The 19,557-nt window shown below is 44.9% G+C and overlaps 1 protein-coding gene and 1 long non-coding RNA gene across 21 annotated transcripts in view; one reads left to right on the top strand and one right to left on the bottom strand.

Annotated features, from left to right (window-relative positions):
* The window catches only part of CASK (calcium/calmodulin dependent serine protein kinase), a 358,988-nt gene extending 339,738 nt beyond the window's left edge, over window positions 1-19,250 (top strand). For 7 of the 19 annotated variants that reach the window (XM_043570153.1, XM_043570162.1, XM_043570152.1 and 4 more), the window contains 6 exons: window positions 3,904-3,984; window positions 4,090-4,170; window positions 6,697-6,899; window positions 14,054-14,137; window positions 15,035-15,061; window positions 17,230-19,250. In XM_043570153.1, the coding sequence (XP_043426088.1) occupies window positions 3,904-3,984; window positions 4,090-4,170; window positions 6,697-6,899; window positions 14,054-14,137; window positions 15,035-15,061; window positions 17,230-17,406 (653 nt within the window). In that variant the 3' untranslated portion in view covers window positions 17,407-19,250. The remainder of the gene's footprint in view (window positions 1-3,903; window positions 3,985-4,089; window positions 4,171-6,696; window positions 6,900-14,053; window positions 14,138-15,034; window positions 15,062-17,229) is intronic. The other 12 variants (XM_043570169.1, XM_043570160.1, XM_043570156.1 and 9 more) reach the window with 3 other exon arrangements.
* LOC122477266 lies at window positions 257-8,486 on the bottom strand. 2 transcript variants are annotated; one of them, XR_006295666.1, is made up of 3 exons: window positions 8,204-8,486; window positions 2,033-2,128; window positions 257-513 (listed from the first exon to the last, which is right to left on the bottom strand). It is a non-coding gene; the product is annotated as an uncharacterized LOC122477266 (long non-coding RNA). The 2 variants fall into 2 exon arrangements; XR_006295665.1 differs by lacking the exon at window positions 8,204-8,486 and adding an exon at window positions 2,248-2,392.
* Window positions 19,251-19,557: the final 307 nt, after the last annotated feature.

Raw genomic sequence — 19,557 nt, 5'->3', positions numbered from 1 at the left:
CACCTCTTCAGGTTTCTTCCCCTTCACCGAGCAACCCTTCCATTTTCTCCATTACAAAGTCCAGAAGAACCATTTACTTAGTGGTTACCTTTACTTGGCAAGAGATGAAATTGTCAGGAAAGGGAAGTCAAGTATTTTATCAACTATTCTGCTTTTAGCCATGATGAAAGGCCATCCTAATATGCAGCATCGCCTATATAAGGAATTGATGTGAAAAAGAGAAAGAAATACCATTGCACTCAGCCAGTATGGCAGATGCTTTGACAACTTTGAAACATATTCTTTAATGCCAAGAGCTAGCCAAATGGGGTCATGAGCCACAAATCAAACTATATTTCTGAAGGATTTTTCTGGCTTTTTCAGAAGTTGATTGTAAAATACAGCTGAGTTGGGGTGGGGAGTCTTCCCATAGTCCTCAGTGAATTCAAATAAGGGCCATATGTCTTGTTTCCAGCTTCAAATCTTTGAGAATTCTGCATATGTTGATGGCAGGCCAGACGTTCTCATAAAATTCTGAATTTGTTTATATGTGTGATCAAAAGAAAGATGGGAACTTTGTCAGTATCTAGAACCGATGGAACGATGATACTAGAATTAATCTCTAGGACCCATCATCCCTTTGCTCCATTCTTGTACCTGGCCCTGGCCCTGGCCCTGGCCCTGGCCCAGGCCCACGCACCCAGATGGATTAGGTGCCCGGCCCAGTGCTACCAGCCTGCAAGGTCTTTTCTAATCGGAGGTTTTTGCCATATATGAATATGCTTGTAGTTTTTCCAAATGAGGCCAGGAATCGATGCTAAAGGCTTATTTATGGAAAAGATTCAACTGGAAATACTTACCTAAACACATAAAAGAGGCATGAATATTGAGTAGCTTACCAGGAAATCAGGATAATAGGAGCAAACTATGCCAGACAGTATTTCTGAAGCCTTGGGAATAGATTTGATTATAGTGTCTGTAGTATTTACAGCAAATAACATTTTCTGCAATGCATAAAAGATTTTTAGCCACATAAATTTGATGCAAAAAGCATTGTCAGCCTGCTAGAAGTATACTCTTGAGGCACTGAGATTCCTCAGCCCTAGGACTTCCAAAATCAGTTTAAAGATCAAGTTACTAATGTAAACGTGAGGGGAAAAAAGTCCTTATTAATTCGTTGCTACTGTTGTTGTTGTTTTTTAACTATTAGAGCCCTAAGCAATGGTATTTCAATATCCTCAGATACGCTATTTACATATGTACACATGAACCCAGAGGGTTCCTACAATACCATTCATAGGTGTGTTTAAATTTTGCCTCAGACCACAAATTAGTAGTTGAACAGTTTTTAAAACTATGACATTTTCTCTTGGATACGGAGAACTCTTAAGACAACAAAAAGTGGCCCATCATCTCACTGCCCTGTTGAGGTTTTTTTTAATAAAAATAATAGGCACCTGTGATGAGAAATTGCAAAAACAGTACAGGGAGGTACAAAATGAAGAGCAAAAGGCTTCCACATGTACACTCCCCAAAGAACATGTACCTATTCCTAGACAAGATTTCCATGCATATATAAAACCCACTGGCTTTTATATAAGGATATTGTTGAATTTTTATTAAAATGAGTTTGTTTCTTAATGTGATTTATTTGCCTCGTGTTTAGAATATTGCATGGTAAAGTTTCTTTTGTGCATATTATACTTTTATTTTACTAATATATTAAAAGCCATATTTCAATGACCCCTGTACATTTTTCATGCTGTCTTACTCCCAATGGCCTCTGTGCATGTAAGTAACCTGTTGAGTGACTATGCCTCTTTGTTTTTGACGGTTTCCTTTCATTAAGTCCCTTTTTTTTTAATCTGCAAACAACATAAAACTTTTTAAAAGTTCAGTCTTTAACTGTTCTCCTTATATTCTTTGTATGTCTTATTTTTAAATATTCTCTTTTATTGTTTCTCAATCCTATGACCATGTGGTGATTTCATTTCGACCAGAGTAACCTTTTCATGATATTCACGTATGGTTAAGATATTGACGTGTAACATACCTGTTCATTTGTTTGTGCTGTCGATTATTCATATCTAACTCATTCTTACGTGTTTCTTAAAAATTGACCAGTCTTAAGTGGGTAGGATTTAGGGCTCTGTGGAAGGAAAGGGATGCAGATACCATTTAGAAAGCCTGTGCCATCATCATCTTGCCCTTTCATGAGATGCTTGATTATTTTTCGGTATTAAAATATATATCCGCTTGTTGATGTACCTCTTTCATAAGCATCCTTTTTCTTGTTGGAAACATCACTCCAAGGGCAGTGGGTATAAAAAGCAATGCCGTAAGCACTCCTGCTTTTATTTTTGCAACTCTGACACTCCGTCACCACTGAAGCATGACTAGCCAGCTCCAGCACGCACAGAACCTCGTGTTTGTTTTCATTTGGGGAGTCTGCCATTCTAGACACAGAAGGCACTTCTTGGTGTTTAGCTGAATTAAAGACTTTTGAGTCAACCTTTATGGAATCAAGCTATCAAAAGCAAACAAATGCACAGATACCCATTAACATGCACTAACCCTTATTTTAACACATTGTATTTCTTTCTTTCTTTCTTTCTTTCTTTCTTTTTTTAGTAGTTTGGGAATGATACTTTTGTTCGTTTGTTTCTGATCTGTTGCATTCCAGAGTATCCTATTTTGCATTTTAAAGTTCTTTGCTACTGGGAAGATCACAGATGTTAAGGACTGAGCTGAGAGCCAAAAGCATTTGGCCATATTGTTTCAGGGAGCAGAAGCTTCTCTTCGTGATTGAAGCATCCCAGATCCCTTTATTAAACCAAGGCATCAATTTTATTGATTGTATTTCAAACCCTCTGAAACCTAGAGCTTATTCAATATTATTTGAAAAAGAAATTTCAGTGTGTGCCTGACAACACTGCGATATCACCATACAGAAATCCATTATAGGAAACACAGACTCATGATTTTAGCCTTCATGTGAGAATTTTCAAATGTGTGTGAGAACCAGACTACCTTGAACTTCAACAGGAATAGTCCTCTTGGGAAAGTTTTGGTAACAGTTCTGTTAAGAGGCAGGTTTCCAAAAAATAGTTTTTTTAAGCATTTATTCTCAGTCTGTAATGATTCGAGAACTCCCCTTTTGCAAAGGTTTCCCAGCTCAGACTCTGCTTCACGCTTCTTTGCATCTCGTCCATCCTGACTGACCACACATGGGCTGACAAAGTTTGGGACCCAGGGAAGCATGTTTCCCTACTTATATACCCAAGACTCTCCATCGAATGGAGAGCTGGGTTACAGTAAAACTTGTGAGATGCTCATTTCAAAAGCTTGTGAAATCATAGTTTCAGAACTTGACTTTGAAAGAATCTAGCATGCTACCTTCAGCACCTCCGCTGAAAGAAAGAACCATGAAGTTAAAAGACCAGCTGTCCATGCATCTCTCATCCATCCCTAGAAATAATCTAGTGGCCTCCTTCTTGGTTAACTTTAATTGCATTCATGCTATATTCATGTTGGTCAATGTCTGCAGACATTTTCTTTTTAGTAATGCTAATTTCTTAGAATTGCAAAAATATGAACAGCATGTGGTTTTGAATGAATTTGTATGACTTGTTGGATACTGCATGACAAGATATGCAGTATCTCTTAGAATTGGACTTTTATGCATGTGCTCAGCGTATCTTTGGATGCCCCTGGTTCTAAAGTGCATTTTCATGGGCTTAAAAATGAAATTTTCTCCCAAAAGGTTATAGGACTAAAATTACACGAAAGCTCAGACCATAAGTTGGACTTCTATTTTTTTAAGACACAGTTTTACTATAACTTTAGTTCTGCCAATAAAATCATAATTGATGTACATGAAATACTCCTGTAGATTTACCTTTCTTCTAAATCTTTGTATTGTAGTGTTCGATCAATTAGATCTCGTTACATATGAAGAAGTAGTAAAACTGCCGGCATTCAAAAGGAAAACACTAGTCTTATTAGGTAAGTTTGATTGTATAAGTAACTTTGTTAATGTCATCTTGAACACATTTTGCAAATGTTACTAACAATTGTCAATTTCACCTTCTTTCTTTTAAAATGACATAGGTGCGCACGGTGTTGGGAGAAGACACATAAAAAACACTCTCATCACAAAGCACCCAGACCGGTTTGCATACCCTATTCCGCGTAAGCTATGTCTCACTCTCTTTTAAGTATACTAGTCCCAGTACTTTTTAAACGTTGTAGTTAACGTATTTTTTTCTATCATATAAGCTGTAACTACTCGTTAGGGGAAATCTGGAAGATCCAAAGCAGAACAAAGAAGAAAATGAATTAACAGTAATCCTGACCACATTTGCCCAGTAGTGGCACCGTAAACATTCTATTGTAGACTCCCACAAGCTTCTCTCAGGACAAACGTAGGCAGCGTGTGATTTGCTTGTCGTTGTTTTTAACAAAATTGGGCTCATCCACTCTATTTGTGACCTGATTTTCCCAGCAGTATGGCTGGGACATGACTCAGATGAATTCTTCTTCGGAAAAATAGATCTGATAGCACAGTGTTCTTTGATAGAACGATATTCTCCTGAAACGTACCTAAGTTATTGACTTTCACCACTTTGAAAAGCCAGTATACCATCGGGTGGTTCTTATAAAGAATTTTAAATCTGTAATATTTTTATTCCCTTTATTTTCTCTATCTCACCCTTAACTTCTTGCCCTGTGTCCTCAACTGTAAGATGAAGTAATTCCAGGAATGTAAAGAATATTTGAGATTAGGAAGCACTAGCAAATACTGGATAAAGAGCAGTCATGTTACTGCTATCACTGTTTTCAGTACTGTTGTACCAGAGTTTATAGTTTGAATCCCAGAAGCTTTCTGGAAGATACAGTTTTGTTCGAGGTGGGAAGGACTAAAGGGGAATGAGTTATAAGACCAAAAAGAGAAAATGGGAAGATTGGCTCTTCCCAGTAGGGTCTTCTGTTGCCTTCCTGAAGCCAGGTCAACACCACTTACGGTTTTCTCTATGCCCCAGAGAGCTGTGGGGCTTCATAAGACCACACCCTCCTTCCAGAACCCTGTCTGATTTACACAAAAAAGGAAATTCATCAAACACCATTTCACTTGGTACCTCTGGGATTTTCTAGTAAAACGCTTTGAAGTATTCGTTTAATTCTCCTTATGTCTGGATCAGAAGTATAGCAAGCTTAACTAACATTTAGTTTCTTCTTGGTCACATAACAATTGAACGTCCATGTTATTAAACGGCCAGTTAACTAGCTTGGTTTTGAAGCATACATTGATAACCTCAGTCATGTGAGTCATGAGGTCCCTCTCTCAAATATTTGACCCCAGATGCGTATATAGCATATGTTTGCCTACCGAGATGACTAAGCATCGTACAGCATCAACACATGATGCCATCTCTTCAGCTTTTATGTGCCTGGAGAAAGAGTTCTTTAAAACATCTACATTGGAACATCCATGAGCACTTGGAAGTTCTAATAGTCCATCCAGTTGGGGTAGGAGAGAGGGGCAGTTCCCCATGGGTTTGGACCCATGCACACAGCAAAGGGGAGCATAAAGTTTGTCCTTGTCCAATGATGGAAACTGAAAGAAAGGGAAGGGGAGAGGGAGGGAGGAAGGAAAGAAAAAAAGAGAAGGAGAGAAGAAAGGAAAAAAGTGGGAGGAAGGAAGATTTAAACCAGTGTTCCTGGCGTGTCTAGAAAGACATTTTCTAAATTGTGTTTTGCAGAACACTGGTCCTGTCAGTCTCCCACAGAACTAGGACTTACCGGCCAATATTTTAGTACATGTTCTCTTGGGCCACGGGTCAGCAAACCTTTTCTATAAAGGACTAGATAGTAAATATTTGAGGCATGGATGGCCACATGGTCTCTGTCACAACTACTCATCTCTGCCATTACCACATGAAAGTAGCCATAGACAATATGTAAACAAATGGGCATGGATGTTTTCCAATAAAACTTTATTTATAAAAGCAGGCCATATTTGACTCATAGGCCATAGTTTGCCAACTCATGGTGTAGGTCTTTACTAACTATTATGGCCACATCTGGCCAAGGTCATTGGATTCTCAATGTAGTACACCTTTTGCTGTATTCTAACATTCTCTTTTGCAAGCTGCCATAGACCAGCACTATCCAATGGAACTTTTCTCTGATAGTGACAATTTTCAATATCTGTAGTGTCCATTATAGTAACCATGAGCCACATGTGGCTACTGAACCCCTGAAATGTGGCTAGCGAGACTGAGGAACTGACATTTTAATTTTAATTTATTTAAATTTAAATAACCATATGTGGTTTTCCTTTTTTTTTTTTTTAACTCTTCTTTTTTCCTTCTGCTTAAGAAGTAACTGCATTAAGGCATACAGTAAGTTATGTTCATCTTGGGTCAGTGTCTTTGTCCTGTAGAGACCCATGAAGAGATAAAATAAATCTCATCTAAACACTGAAGGATTCACCAGACCAAACAACTAACCAGTTTTTGTGGTCCGATGTCGCACAGATAAACATGGTGCTGAGAATTTAGTTCTACAAAGCTACTGGGGGTGGGAACGTGGCATGAGACCTATACTGGAAAAATCCACAGCTCTCAAGATTTTGGGCTTGGGTAGGTCCATTGGGAGCATCAGATCATGAGCTCAGCCTTTTGAGCCTCTCTTGATATGTGACTTTCTTTGCAGATACAACCAGACCTCCAAAGAAAGATGAAGAAAATGGAAAGAATTATTACTTTGTATCTCATGACCAAATGATGCAAGACATCTCTAATAACGAGTACTTGGAGTATGGCAGCCATGAGGATGCGATGTATGGGACAAAACTGGAGACCATCCGGAAGATCCATGAGCAGGGCCTGATTGCAATACTGGACGTGGAGCCTCAGGTAACACCCAGCCACACGCTGCCCCCATCCACCTGCCTGCATGCTAAGCTCAGGTTCTGAAATCAAAAGCGCCATCAGAACAGCATGGGTCACATAATAACTACAGGAAAGTATCGTAATGCAGGCATCGTGGGTTGGCAGTCTAGAATGCAAACTGATCATTGAGCTCGGTGCACACACCGTGTATTTAAGGAGCAACAGTATACTCTTACGAGATTCATTATACTCAGAAGCTCAATGAAAGTACCCGATTGGGTCTGTGCTGCCAGAAATCCTACAATAATCTGACCTCAGGATGAGACTTGGGCACTTTGTGATCACAACAGCCCCCTTTTCTCTCTCGGTACAGCTCACACGGGACTGTCAGAGCCTCTCCCGGCGTCTTCTGTTCATCACCATCAATGAACTCTGATCCTGGGGCCTGGGTCGGGGTCTGAAACACAGCACTGGCTTTAGGAAAGCAAGCAGGAGTGAGCCCAGGGAGTGCCAGATGAGGCAGGGAGGGAGACCCATGGTGGCTCTCAGCCTCCACCGTCTCTTTACTGAAGATGATGCCCAACCCCGGGCTAGAACTAGGAGGGATATGGAGAGCTTGGAGGGACTTGGAGCCAGACACAGGAATGACTGGATAATCTGTAGAGAAGCCCTAAGCTTCTCTCTCTCTCTCTCTCTCTCTCCCTCTCCCTCTCCCTCTCCCTCTCCCTCTCCCTCTCTCACACACACACGCTGACAAGCTATTTTTTCATCTCTGAGGACAAAGCAAGCAGAAGCAGGACTTCAAGTCCAGTAGGAAGGGTGTTGGAGACATTGGGGCAAGTTCCAGGAGAAGCCTGTGGGTCCCCGTGTGAGTCCTGGGCCTTCCCTTTCTAAGGCTGACCTGTGTGCCAAATCCCTATCACTTATATTTAGCAATCCATATACCACCTGCCAACACGGTAGACCAGCTCCCCTCAGGCAGGCTCCACTTCACCAGGCTTACCTGGCTATCCCAGGCAGGGATGGCCCCTGTTCAAGGGCCACCATATGAAACTTGGTCCCCTAGCCATGCCCAAAGGGAGGACAGTAGCTGGCAGCAGCGTCTATATGACCCAAGACCATAACATCGTGGCCAGTGGCTACACCAGTTTCCATTTCACAGAAGCTGATGGGGTTCTTGAACTCAGAATCTGCTTAAGGGGCTGGGGAGGAAGGCAGCACGGTGAACACTGTATGGTGCACTTGACAGTGAGCTCGGACCTGTAGAGAACTAAACGTGTCATGTGGAACACAGCTTGATCTCTCCTTACCTACAAAGCCCTCCTTACCAGGGCTTGGCAAAGTCTTCTGGTGGGGGGTGGCTAGAGGCAGTCTCCATCCTGGTCGTGGTCTTCGGCATCCCGTCCTTGGGTCCCACACTGGTCTTCGCCTGAATGTCATTTTCTGCTGGTAGTAAGGTCTCTAGCAGTATGCTGACTGCAGGGCTCTTCAGACCCCTCTCCCTGACCTAAGTCCACTTTCGAGGGCTTTCTGCCTCAGCGGCTGCCATGCCACTCTGCCCCTGGCACCCAACTCTCCCTGTGCCCTCGCCAGGTCACACGCTGAGTGGGAGCCCTCACGGCCTCATCAGGACATCCGCAGCAGCCGTTTGTACAAGCGGCATGGGCACCAGAGCGCCCCACACCCCTGCTCTCTCCCTGCTCCCCTGACTGCTGGATGAGCTCATGCATTCCTGTGTCTCTCAGGGCCACCCAGCCCCAAGGCTGGGAATGGGTATCGATCGGCCAGGCCCCGCTCCTCTCAGTTGGTCTGGTCAACCATGCTGGTCCCGGCTCACCTACCCCAGACCACCCGGGACTGACCTGGACTGGAGCCCGGTCCTGCTCCCACGCGGACTTTGCACTCAGTGGCACAGCCGCAGAGGCCCACGGGCTCCGCACCCCCAGGGCTCCTCCCTTGGGCTTCCCTGCCTTTGGCCCACTCTCTCCCCGGGATGGGCAATGCTGGCACCCTGCCTTCAGGACAACCGGCTCCAGGAGGCTCTGACCTTAGAATGCCTTTCTCCTCACCCTTTCCCGCCCAGCCTGTGTGATCCCCCACTATTAGATCTCACGGACAGCTGGATGCTTCCAGTTTGTATGAAGCACTTCTTGTCTTCCAAGCATCGTCTTGGGAGCTAAGAATACAAATAAGAAGCTGGTGAGGATGAAATGAGTGCCTCGGTCTACATCAAAAATTCCCCAACAGCAGAAATGCCATGTGGCTCACACCTGCCACTGCTGACTTGTGGACCATAGACCACCTAACACTGGTGTTCGGCTTATTGCATTTGGGTCTATTATTTCATGCTCTCTTAGCTTATTTATTTTTTCAAAAATTTTTTAAGGTTTCTTTATTTTTGAGAGACAGAGCATGAACACGGGAGGTAGAGAGAGGGAGACACAGAATCCAAAGCAGGCTCCAGGCTCTGAGCTGTCAGCATGGAGCCAGACATGAACCTCAAGATCGTGACCTGAGCCAAAGTCGGACACTTAACCAGCTCAACCACCCAGGCGCCTCTCTCTTAAATTATTTTAGACAGCTTAGGCCCAATTGAACACATGTCTAATATGTGAAGACGTTGTAGTCCAGCTTCAAACCTAGAGGGCCACAGTTAAGATTACCCTAGAAGCAAACTAGCAACCTGCTTCTTTTAAAATGAGAAGAAAAGGTGTGTTCCTACAGTGCTGTGTATTTTGCAAGCACGAGTACTCTTTCCTTAATCCTTGGAACCCCGAGACAGAGGTATCCGTGTCCTCCTTTGCAGATGAAGAACCAAGGTGTAGCTCGAGTGAGAGTGAGGTTTCAGCTTTGGACAGTGTTGGTTGGGGCTTCGGTTTTCTTACAGCCAGCCCCCTCCTCCTTCCACTGTTCCATCCTGGAAGAGGTGACCCTGGGAATCCTGAAGCTGGTCTATCTTATATATAGTCCTAGGATTTAAATCTTTTTTTTTTTTTTAATGTTTAGAAAAATCAATAAGGCAGTCAAACCTGAGGAAAAACCATAGAACTTCTTTCTCATGGACATGAAGCTATGGAGGGGCACCTCGGTGCCTCGGTCGGTTAAGCGTCCAACTTCGGCTCAGGTCATGACCTCACGGTTCATGAGTTTGAGCACCACATCAGGCTCTGTGCTAACAGCTCGGAGCCTGGAGCCTGTTCCAGATTCTGTGTTTCCCTCTCTTTCTGCCCCTCCCCTACTCATACACACATTCTCTCCAAAATAAACATTTTTTAAAAAATGTTTTTAAATGAAGCTATGGCCCAGAAAATAACCTATGTCCCTAAAGCTACAACTGTGATAGCACCAGCGTGTCATCAAAACCTACTGAGATGGTTTTAGATTTTATATTTTAATTTTACTCCGGTTTATGCATTTGCTGCCTTAACAAGTTAATGGTAGCAGAATACTTGTGGTTTGGCTTTTGCCCGTAGAGGGAAAGGTTGTCAACAAGGGGTAGCCGCGGTCTTGTTAGGAATCTGTACTTAAAAACAAGAGCCAGGTTCTGAACTAGGGGCCGTTTTGTGAAAGATTATCTCTGGGGTCATAGTGCTTTTCTTTAAACCCTTATATTTTTGTGTAGAATGACTTAGACACTTGCCCCTATACACTTTCTAAGTTTGCAAAGCAGATACGTCTTAAAGCTATCTGCGTCTTAGGGACTTGATCAAATACGTTTTCACTCCTTATGGGTGGTAACCTGGGATCAACTGTTGGCCATATATGAGCCATAAAATCAATTCATGTCTCCACAGAAGAGAACTAAAGACTTAACTTTAAATGTTAAACCTAATGTTGCTTTGGCTGTTTAAATCCAGCATATTTTCAGTGACCTTTCTAGACTCCCCCACCTCTCTGGGATTCAGAAAGAAATATTTGCCTGTAAATACTGACAAACTTGTGTCTCGTCTTCAGTCAGAAGGAAGAGGGCTTAAGAGACCTCTTGAAGTCCCCTGTTAACAGCCTGAGGGGAGGGAATCTTTGTGAAGCCGTTCCATTTACTGTCCCTGAAGTGACCCTAAACCCCAGGCAAGCAGAGACTACGCGCACACACCAAAAAAGGCACGCACTTAAGCCTGTAAGTCGAGCAGTTGGGGACACCTGAGGAAATGTGTGGTGACTGTGGTGAAGACATGAGGGCTACTGGACAAGAAAATCTCAGTCAGGATTTGAGAGGGTCTTTTCATTTTTGAAAATGTGGGGAGCCTGGGTGGCGCAGTCGGTTAAGCGTCCGACTTCAGCCAGGTCACGATCTCGTGGTCTGTGAGTTCAAGCCCCGCGTCGGGCTCTGGGCTGATGGCTCAGAGCCTGGAGCCTGTTTCCGATTCTGTGTCTCCCTCTGTCTCTCTCTGTCCCCAAAATAAATAAACGTTGAAAAAAAATTTTTTTTAAAAATATAATGACATAGGAAAAGAAGAGAAAGTAACCTAGTATCGAAATCGAAAATCAAAGCCATGAAAAGGCCACTGTATTTACTCTGATCAGCCTGCAGTTTGGCTCTGAACGTCCTGGCGAGCAGGACAAAAAGGGGAATGTCGTGGATCACATCATCCTTATCTGCTAGAAGGATGCCAGTTCTTTCCTTGGAATTAGCTGCTAAGGGAATATAACCTGATTCGTGAACACGAGAGCACTGGGCAGCACATAGTAAGTGCGGAATGATCTTCGTGTCCGGATGGATAAAGGCAAAGGGTGTGCATGCTGCACAGAGAAGGGTAATCTGCGGGTTGCTTATGGTTGCCCAGGAGTGTGTTTTCTGGGGTTGCAAAAACAATCGCAGGCTGGCACTTAAAATTTCAGAGAATTGGGTGGCTTTCAGGCTGGGGTTACTGAGCAGAAAAAAGGCCGTTTCACACCTGAGGTGTCATTCTCAACTTCACCAGTGGGTTCCATTCGGCATCTAGGCTCCCTCTGTGCGTGGAGTCACTTCAGGGATGGAAGCAAGGGTAGGAACCGTGAACTGGGATATCTCCCCATCTCAGTTGCCTAGAGGCTGGCTGTGGGTAGACGAGAAAACCTTCTGTCTCAACTGACCCTGAGCCTCCTGATTTATGAGCACAGGAAGGACAGAAAAAGAGGCCCAAAATTATATTCACAGGAGATTTCCAAAGGAAGATCCCTGTTTAGCTCAATTGAGCTATATATGGACTTTTCCATGATATTTATTCCTTAACAGAACTCTCAATCACAAAAGGGTTCAAAAAGAAATTGCCAATTACCTCTGTCAAAAGGGAGCATAGGCAGGCCCAAGGAGCTTTCTCCTGAGGGGAATGTGATGTCCACAACTGAAGCACTTTGATATGACGGCTGAAACAATGTGCTGGGCCCCCTTAACCCACAAGGAGATCCCGTGTGGCTGGGATTCAGAAACCCAATCCCAGTGAAAGTGAACCTTGCACTAAACCTTTGTCATCCCTGTTGGTCTCTCACGGCTCCGTATGGTCAGAGGCCAAGAGGTTCCCTTCAGCCACCAAGCACAGTGCCCACTGGTCAAACATTTTCTGCCAATCCTGTGTGCTGCTTTTCCATTTTCATTTTACCATAAACACAGTTTATGCCGGCTGCCATACAGGGCACAAGGGAGATGACTGAACAAGACATCGCCCCTGCCCGTAAGCTCACCCTCTGGTATCTGGGTACTTGGTGTGCGGCATCCTGGATCCCATGGTCGGGGGGGGGGGGGGGGGGGCACGGCCTGGCTCAGAGCCCACAGAGGACTTTGCAGACAAAAGAACACCAGAGCCAGGTGCTCACGGATCATTCAGCCATGCCAAAGGGAGAATGGGGACGGAGCATCCAGGCAGAGGGAGTAGTAAGACAAAGCTGGGAAGGCAGAGTGGCCCTTTCTGGAACTGGAAGTGGTTCAACAAGGCCAGTTGGAAGAGGGGGAAGCAGCAGAGAGGTGTAGAGAGAGACTGAGATAAGCATGGGCCAGCTCAGGACAGAGGGATTCAGCATTCATGCTAAGGAGTGTACATTTTATCCCAAGGCCAAGATGGAGCTGTGGAAGGGTTTGGAGTAGAGGAGCAATATGATGGGATTTGCCTTGCCAGAAGGATCGATCATTCTAGTAGCAGGCTTTTAGTACAGGGGCAGAGTGACCGGTCTCGTTGCTACCACCGTGAACCAGGCAAAAGAGGGAGGAGTAGGAACAGAGCAAAGCAAACCACTGAAAGGCCATTTAGAAAGCCAGATACGCAGGTAGCAGAACACGCATGTTAAATGCTCAGATGAAGGACAGCAAGATACTATTCGCTGCGGTGCAAATTAATGACACACCAGACACTTGTGAATTGTGTACCCACGTATGCTGGAGTTTTTGTCCCATGCAGGGGAATCCATAGCCCATTGCAGGGTCACGTCCCCCCCCCCCCCCCCCCCGGGAGGAGCTGACAAGCACTCCCTTACCAGAAACAACTCCTAGGGCATGGGATGCCAGCTTGGCACTGTGTCTGTGCAAACTGGTGGCTGCACCGTTCAACGTGTTTTATGCCTCTGAAGGGAACTGCATCAGCCTCAGGGGCCCCTCTCCCTCCAACACAGCGTTTTCCTGTGGGCCTCCAATTACCCGCTCATTTAGTGTCTCCAGACTCCAGCCCCAGACAAGGTCTCTCTTCCCCCGTGAGCCCCACGGGGCCTGGCATCAGGGCGACTCAGAAGGCCCCGTAAGTGTGAACACGGCTTCACAGTGACAGTGGCAGGGACCCACTAGCCTTGTTAGCAGTTCGAAGGTTAAAATGGGGTGAAGTGGGCTGTAGCTCAGTGGCAGAGCCCGCACAATGATCCAAGCCTAGCCCAAAACACATTTCCTGTCAACTAAAAAGGCTACAGCTAATAGCCAGGTTTAAATGAACCTTAACCAACATTATCAGTGTTGATGTGGCTGAAGAAAAGTCAGTCCTATTGATTCATGAGATTCAGTTTTTAAAATGTCCGGTTTGTCACCTTTTATTTGCTGATGGCTGTGGTCCATCCTTTGGAAGAAAAGGAGTAACAGAAGTTACTTATAAAGCTGGTAAATTCAATAATCCCTTGCCAAAACTTTGAATCAAGGGTTTTTTCCGTTGTGTGATTTCTTACGGACTCCATTAAATGCTGTACTCATGATTTCTAAGTTCCAGTTTTTGCTTTGTACACAGGCACTGAAGGTCCTGAGGACTGCAGAGTTTGCTCCTTTTGTTGTTTTTATTGCCGCACCGACTATCACTCCAGGTTTAAATGAGGTAAGGGCCGCTCCGTTTTTACCCGCCGTTAGGATCCATGTGTGTGTTGTGTGCAAGACCAAAGCCCCACATCAGTAAGACAAGGAAACGAAGGCGTGGAAGCTTGCCGAGCCACTGTGGCCCTCTCCACCCCTAATGGGCGCTGGGCTAAGACAGTGGCAGGCCACAGGCCCAGCTCTAGGCCAGTGATTGCTTTGCCAGAAGAGCGCTATAAGGAACCCATGACCCTGGCCCAGCTGCCCGAGTTCCCTCAGGCAGCCTCTGGAGCGGAGCCCATGCAGGTCCCTGGAGACCACCAAACCTGGACATGAGCTCTGTCCCCTGTCAGGCTAAATCAAGCCAGCAGCTGCCGCAGAGATAGTGCCTTCAAGAGTTGGCATCACCATCTAGTACCCAGCTGACCCAGAGGCCTTCTGTGGCTGGGCAGATCAGAGGGTAGTTACGGAGTGTCTGGTAAGTGCATCCGTGCTGATCTGCTGCAGGGCCACTCTTACGAGGAGTCTCGTGCACAGAGTCCTCCATTGCTTCTGCTGGGTCAAGAAACCACCAGAGGGCTCTTGGCTCTGCTCAGTTAACCATTGGCGTAAACCCACCAGAGCCCAGAACACTACAGTCAGGCTTGGAAGTGTTCATGTTGCAGGCCTCTGAGGAAGGCTAAATCTTTACATTTCTATGTTACTCATACTTCCGGCCATTAGTTTTTGTCCTGTTGTTTGCAAGTGGCGTATCCCTTTGTAAATCCACCTTTCCCATCTCCGTTAACACCCTGGCCTGTGTGAAACCCCACGTTGTGCTTAGCGCTTATCCTTTGGTTGCCATGTATTTTTCTTGGATTGTCATCTTTGCTTTGTTTTTTGTTTTTGCCTGTTTTCCTGCCCTTTTACTAATTTTCCATAGCTGCCAAAATGGTGCAGAAAATTGCCCGTAAGTACCAGCTAGGAGGTGATGAAATCCAACCTTGTTTCCTTTCCTAGATGTAGAACATAGACCTTTCCTTCCCATTAATCCTGGCTTCTGCTGGTAGAATAGAGGCATTTTGTCTTCACTGAGTTAAACCCTGCTCATGCGGAAGGCAAGCCCGCAGACAAGTGCTGTAGAGGAATAAACTGACAAATATAGCTTCATCCTGTAAGGTCCTTAAGAGGAAGCTTTCTTTTTCTGTAAAGAGAGCTACGTTTAAAAATTGATGCCGTCGGCCATACATTTTCTTGAATGTTTTCATCAACCCAGCTTTCTGAGTAAATCCTAAAGTCTGCCCATGGTCTCTGAGGCCCAGGACGGTGTTTTTCAGTGGAGTCCCCTAGCCCAGAGAGTGACGTGGGAGGAATGGTCTCTTCCCAGGCTGGCAGGATGCACTCCCGTCTTTGGGTGAATGAGTGTTTCCTAAAATGGGGCTTCTGCATTGTTCATTGTCAAGTATAGCCACAGTGAAAATACTCTAAGTGCAAGTGGAAAGCCTGTTGATAGGACCTTAGAAGGTGGTGAGGAACTGAGGTCTTATCTACACTGTAATAGTTAACATTGCACGGCCCAGCATACCATGCCCTGCTTTGAAATCCCAGTAGACGACAACAGACCACATCCGACAATCTTTTCAGAGCATCCTGAGAGAAAAGCTGGAGTCCCTAGCTTGCCTCGTAACTGTCCACCCACACCATGGTGCTATGATGGGATCCGGTGACACCCCATTCGATCCCCTTCCCAGAGACTCACACCCACAGACCGGGGCTCATCAGCAAGGGTTTCTCACAAATAATGGATGGGCCTCAGAGAAGAGGAGGGGTCCTAAGTCAGCTCTGGGCACCATGGCTCCCGCATCCTTTAGTGTTTCTGGAGGTCTCTGTTATCATGGGCCTCCATTTCCTAGTAGAATAGTAGGACCTAGTAGAGGTTTGCACTCATCAAACCCCATAATGGGCAACATTAGCCAGGTGCTTTTTTTCCAAGTAAGCACTTGCTGTGTGCGGGGCACAGTGCCAAATGCTGGGCACAGCAATGACCGGGCACACAGACAAGTTTACGCTCCAGTCGGGGAAAGATACTAATCACATAAACAGGTATTAACTATATCTCCACATACGTAAGACTCAGCCCAATAACCTTCCTTACCTACCTCGTGTTGGGGGAGAGGCAGGGCAAAGTTGACTTACAGAGTTCTCTGGCCTCAGATTTGAATTTGTCCATTGAAAGTTCAACCTAATGGTATCCGCCCTGTGAGGATCCAGAGGCAGACTTTCTGGTGGCCCTTAAGGGATCTGCAGCAAGCTCTAGGAGTTGAGGGGAAGTCCTTTCCTGCAGCAAAGCCCCCTAGAGTTCAGTCGCTGCTTTCCCTTGAGTTTTTTCCCTGAGCGGTACGAGTCCTTCTGACCAGTGACATCTGGCCATTTCCAGCATAGAGCAGTTTGAGGGGATTCATCAGATGCCAGTTGCTGTTGTATCTGGGAAATGGCCTTATTTCATCCATTATTTGCAACATCCAAAAAGCTTTTGCCTCTGGCATCCACTGCTATTGAGCGAGGGCCATTATACGTAATTGAATTCCTGGAACATGTTGGACCTCTAAGGAGAAGAGGGGAAAATGCAACTTAATTTGTTGGCCAGAGGCAGTGGCTTCTTGGTGCAGATGCAGCTGAGCTCTGGGGCCCCATACAAGTGCGAGCAGAGGACAGAGGGAAGCAGGGGGATGCAGGGCTCTGTCCTCACCTCTGGAGCCGTCACTGCCGGTCGGTCAGGAGACTGGCTCCCACTGGGGCAGATGGCAGCAGCCGGGCCGGTGGGGCGTTGTGTTTGCCGAAGAGTGTCTGGTTTCTCTGATCCCCCGGTTTGGCATGGAGCTCCCGTTGCATGGTGAGCAGTCGGGCCACAGGCCGCTCCTCCATGACCCTGCCATCGCAGGGCCCACTGCCTCCTCTGTCACAAAGCGGACTTGGCCTCGTGCCCTGATGCAGCACATCGAGGTCCAGCCTTGCCTGCTTGTGACACTGGGAGTAACGGGAACGTGGAGAGAGAAAGAGTCCAGCTGACTTCTGTCTTGTCTTTGCTTTTTCCCTCCTCCCACGCCCTACCCCGACCTCCATCCCACCGCCATTTAGGATGAATCTCTTCAGCGTCTGCAGAAGGAGTCCGATATCTTACAGAGAACATACGCACACTACTTCGATCTCACAATTATCAACAATGAAATTGATGAGACAATCAGACATCTGGAGGAAGCCGTGGAGCTCGTGTGCACAGCCCCGCAGTGGGTCCCGGTCTCCTGGGTCTATTAGGCCTCTCCCAAGAGACCTGCCGCGAACCCAGGAGCCACCTCATACATGGAAAAGCCTCTTTGTTATCGGCCGTGTGTCAGCAGGTCATGGTCCCTAGAGACTACCTAGTTGTAGTGTGACCTCCATTTATAATTATTGTCATGTCCGAATAGATAGGAGGAGAAAACAATTACACACTCATTTAAAGAGACAGTATCTTTTTTAATCAGTTCTCCTAAACTTTAATAAAATGTATCTTTAAATGTATGTATTATTCAATCCTTTGGAATGTTATATTTTTGGAAATCATAGCTTTTTATTTCCAAGGCCCCTAAAAACTGCACAAAATAGATGCTGCTTTCTATAATCTATTTTAATAATAAACAATGATTCTGTTACCTTGACTGGGGGTGGAACACTACATTCTTTTTAGAGTCTGATTTTATGAATTGGAATATCTTTCCTTTATTTATTTGAAATAATCAGTCTTAGTGATTACAAAACAGTCATAAATTTCTAAAGGCCTTTTTTCTTTTTTTTTTTTAGAATAGCTTTTTTTTTTTTTTTTAAGTCCTTTATGTAACATCCAGATAATGTGATACTGTCTCTTTGAAGCACCCTGTAAACCTTTTAGAGATTTGAAGTTGGGTCTTGACTCTTAATGCATGTGGACAGTCGCGAGCGTTTATGCTGTCGGTGTGTCTGTGTTGGACAAAACAATCTGTAATCTACAGCAAAGTACATTCCGTTCACGGGGCACACCCAGGGGAGTAAGAATAAAATGCTATTATGACTAAGTTGTAAACCTATGCACATCCCTTGCATTTCGGGCAACTTTATAAAAAAAAAAAAAAAAAAAGAAACTGATTTTTATTAATAATCATGTAGTGAAATGTGTTTGTAATTTTGTCTCAATTTAATTTGTTGTAAGGTGGGAGGGGGAATTGCTGGTTTCACCATTTCAGATCTGTGTTGTCTGAGAGTATTAACATTTTAATTAAGCAGAGAAATGAGGATTTTTAATATGTATGTAATTGTTTTAAAGCACCCATTTTAAGAAAATATACTGTGCAATGAAGAAACCAGTTTAGGCATTTGCTATAAACTGAATTATTCCAAAAGAATAATCTATAACAGCCCTGTAAATTCCTTTAAAATGATAACTAACAGGACAGTTTGACCAATTTTTTTTTTTAAATATACTTCCTTTTATGTGTTCAATAATTAAATGCCTTTGGGTCCTTCATTTCATTACAGATTTGTTGAGGTTTACAAGCTGATGATCTTTTAGATTTTGTAATTCATTAGATGCTCATTGAACCACTGAAGGCCCAGGAGTGACTGTCAGTAGGCAGGACAACAAAATACTCCGCCAGAGCACAGCTCGGACCGCCTCTGGCTTCCAGAGCGCAGTGCGCCTGAGGGCCACCCACGTACCGGAGGCCGTCTGTGGTTTCTCCTTCCTCTTGCTATATCCCTTGGCACAGGAGAATCATTGTCCCTTGTTGCTTTAGAGACATGAACCATCTCATCGCCCTTCCATGAGGTCACATTCTTCCAGTACAGGAGATTCAGGCTGGGGTTTTCCAACTCTTGACCAGAGGTCAGCGGAAGATTCTTCCTTAGAGGGTCAGGGTGTGAAGTGGTTCTGTTAACCTTCGATCCTTGCGAAAATACCATCCTGTTTGCTTCTTGTCGGTTAGATGACCTCATCGCTTTGTGCCTTGGCGGGATGTGCAGGCTGTGTTGTGAGCTAAAAGGCTCCTCTTGAAGGACCACACAGAGGAGGCATTTGTATTCTCCTTGTAAGGTGTCACCCTCCCCTCCCAACAACTCTTATTAAACAATGATTTTTTTTTTCTCTCTGATGTTGTCCTTTGTCAGTGACCGGATGAGTTTGCAACTTATAAGGTGTTGCATGAACTGCTTCTATTGAGGCCTCACGGCAGGGCGACCAAACCGCCAAACCAGAGACACCATGGATGGAGAAGGGAAACCCCAAAAGCTGTTTAGAGCTGTGTCAGGATTGATTTAAATCTGATACCAAGGCCAGTCATTCATTCCTGTGATGGTACTGACCACAATCCGGGCTCTTCTCACTGTGAAAGTGCCCGCTCTACCTCTTTTCCAATGAAGCACAAAGAAGAATACAACTAACACATGGGGACGCGA

Source organism: Prionailurus bengalensis, chromosome X, assembly GCF_016509475.1.
Source record: "Prionailurus bengalensis isolate Pbe53 chromosome X, Fcat_Pben_1.1_paternal_pri, whole genome shotgun sequence".
In the NCBI taxonomy this organism is placed as follows: Eukaryota; Metazoa; Chordata; class Mammalia; order Carnivora; family Felidae; genus Prionailurus; species Prionailurus bengalensis.
The sequence above is the reverse complement of the archived record's forward strand: the minus strand, read 5'-3'. Positions and strand labels throughout refer to the sequence as shown.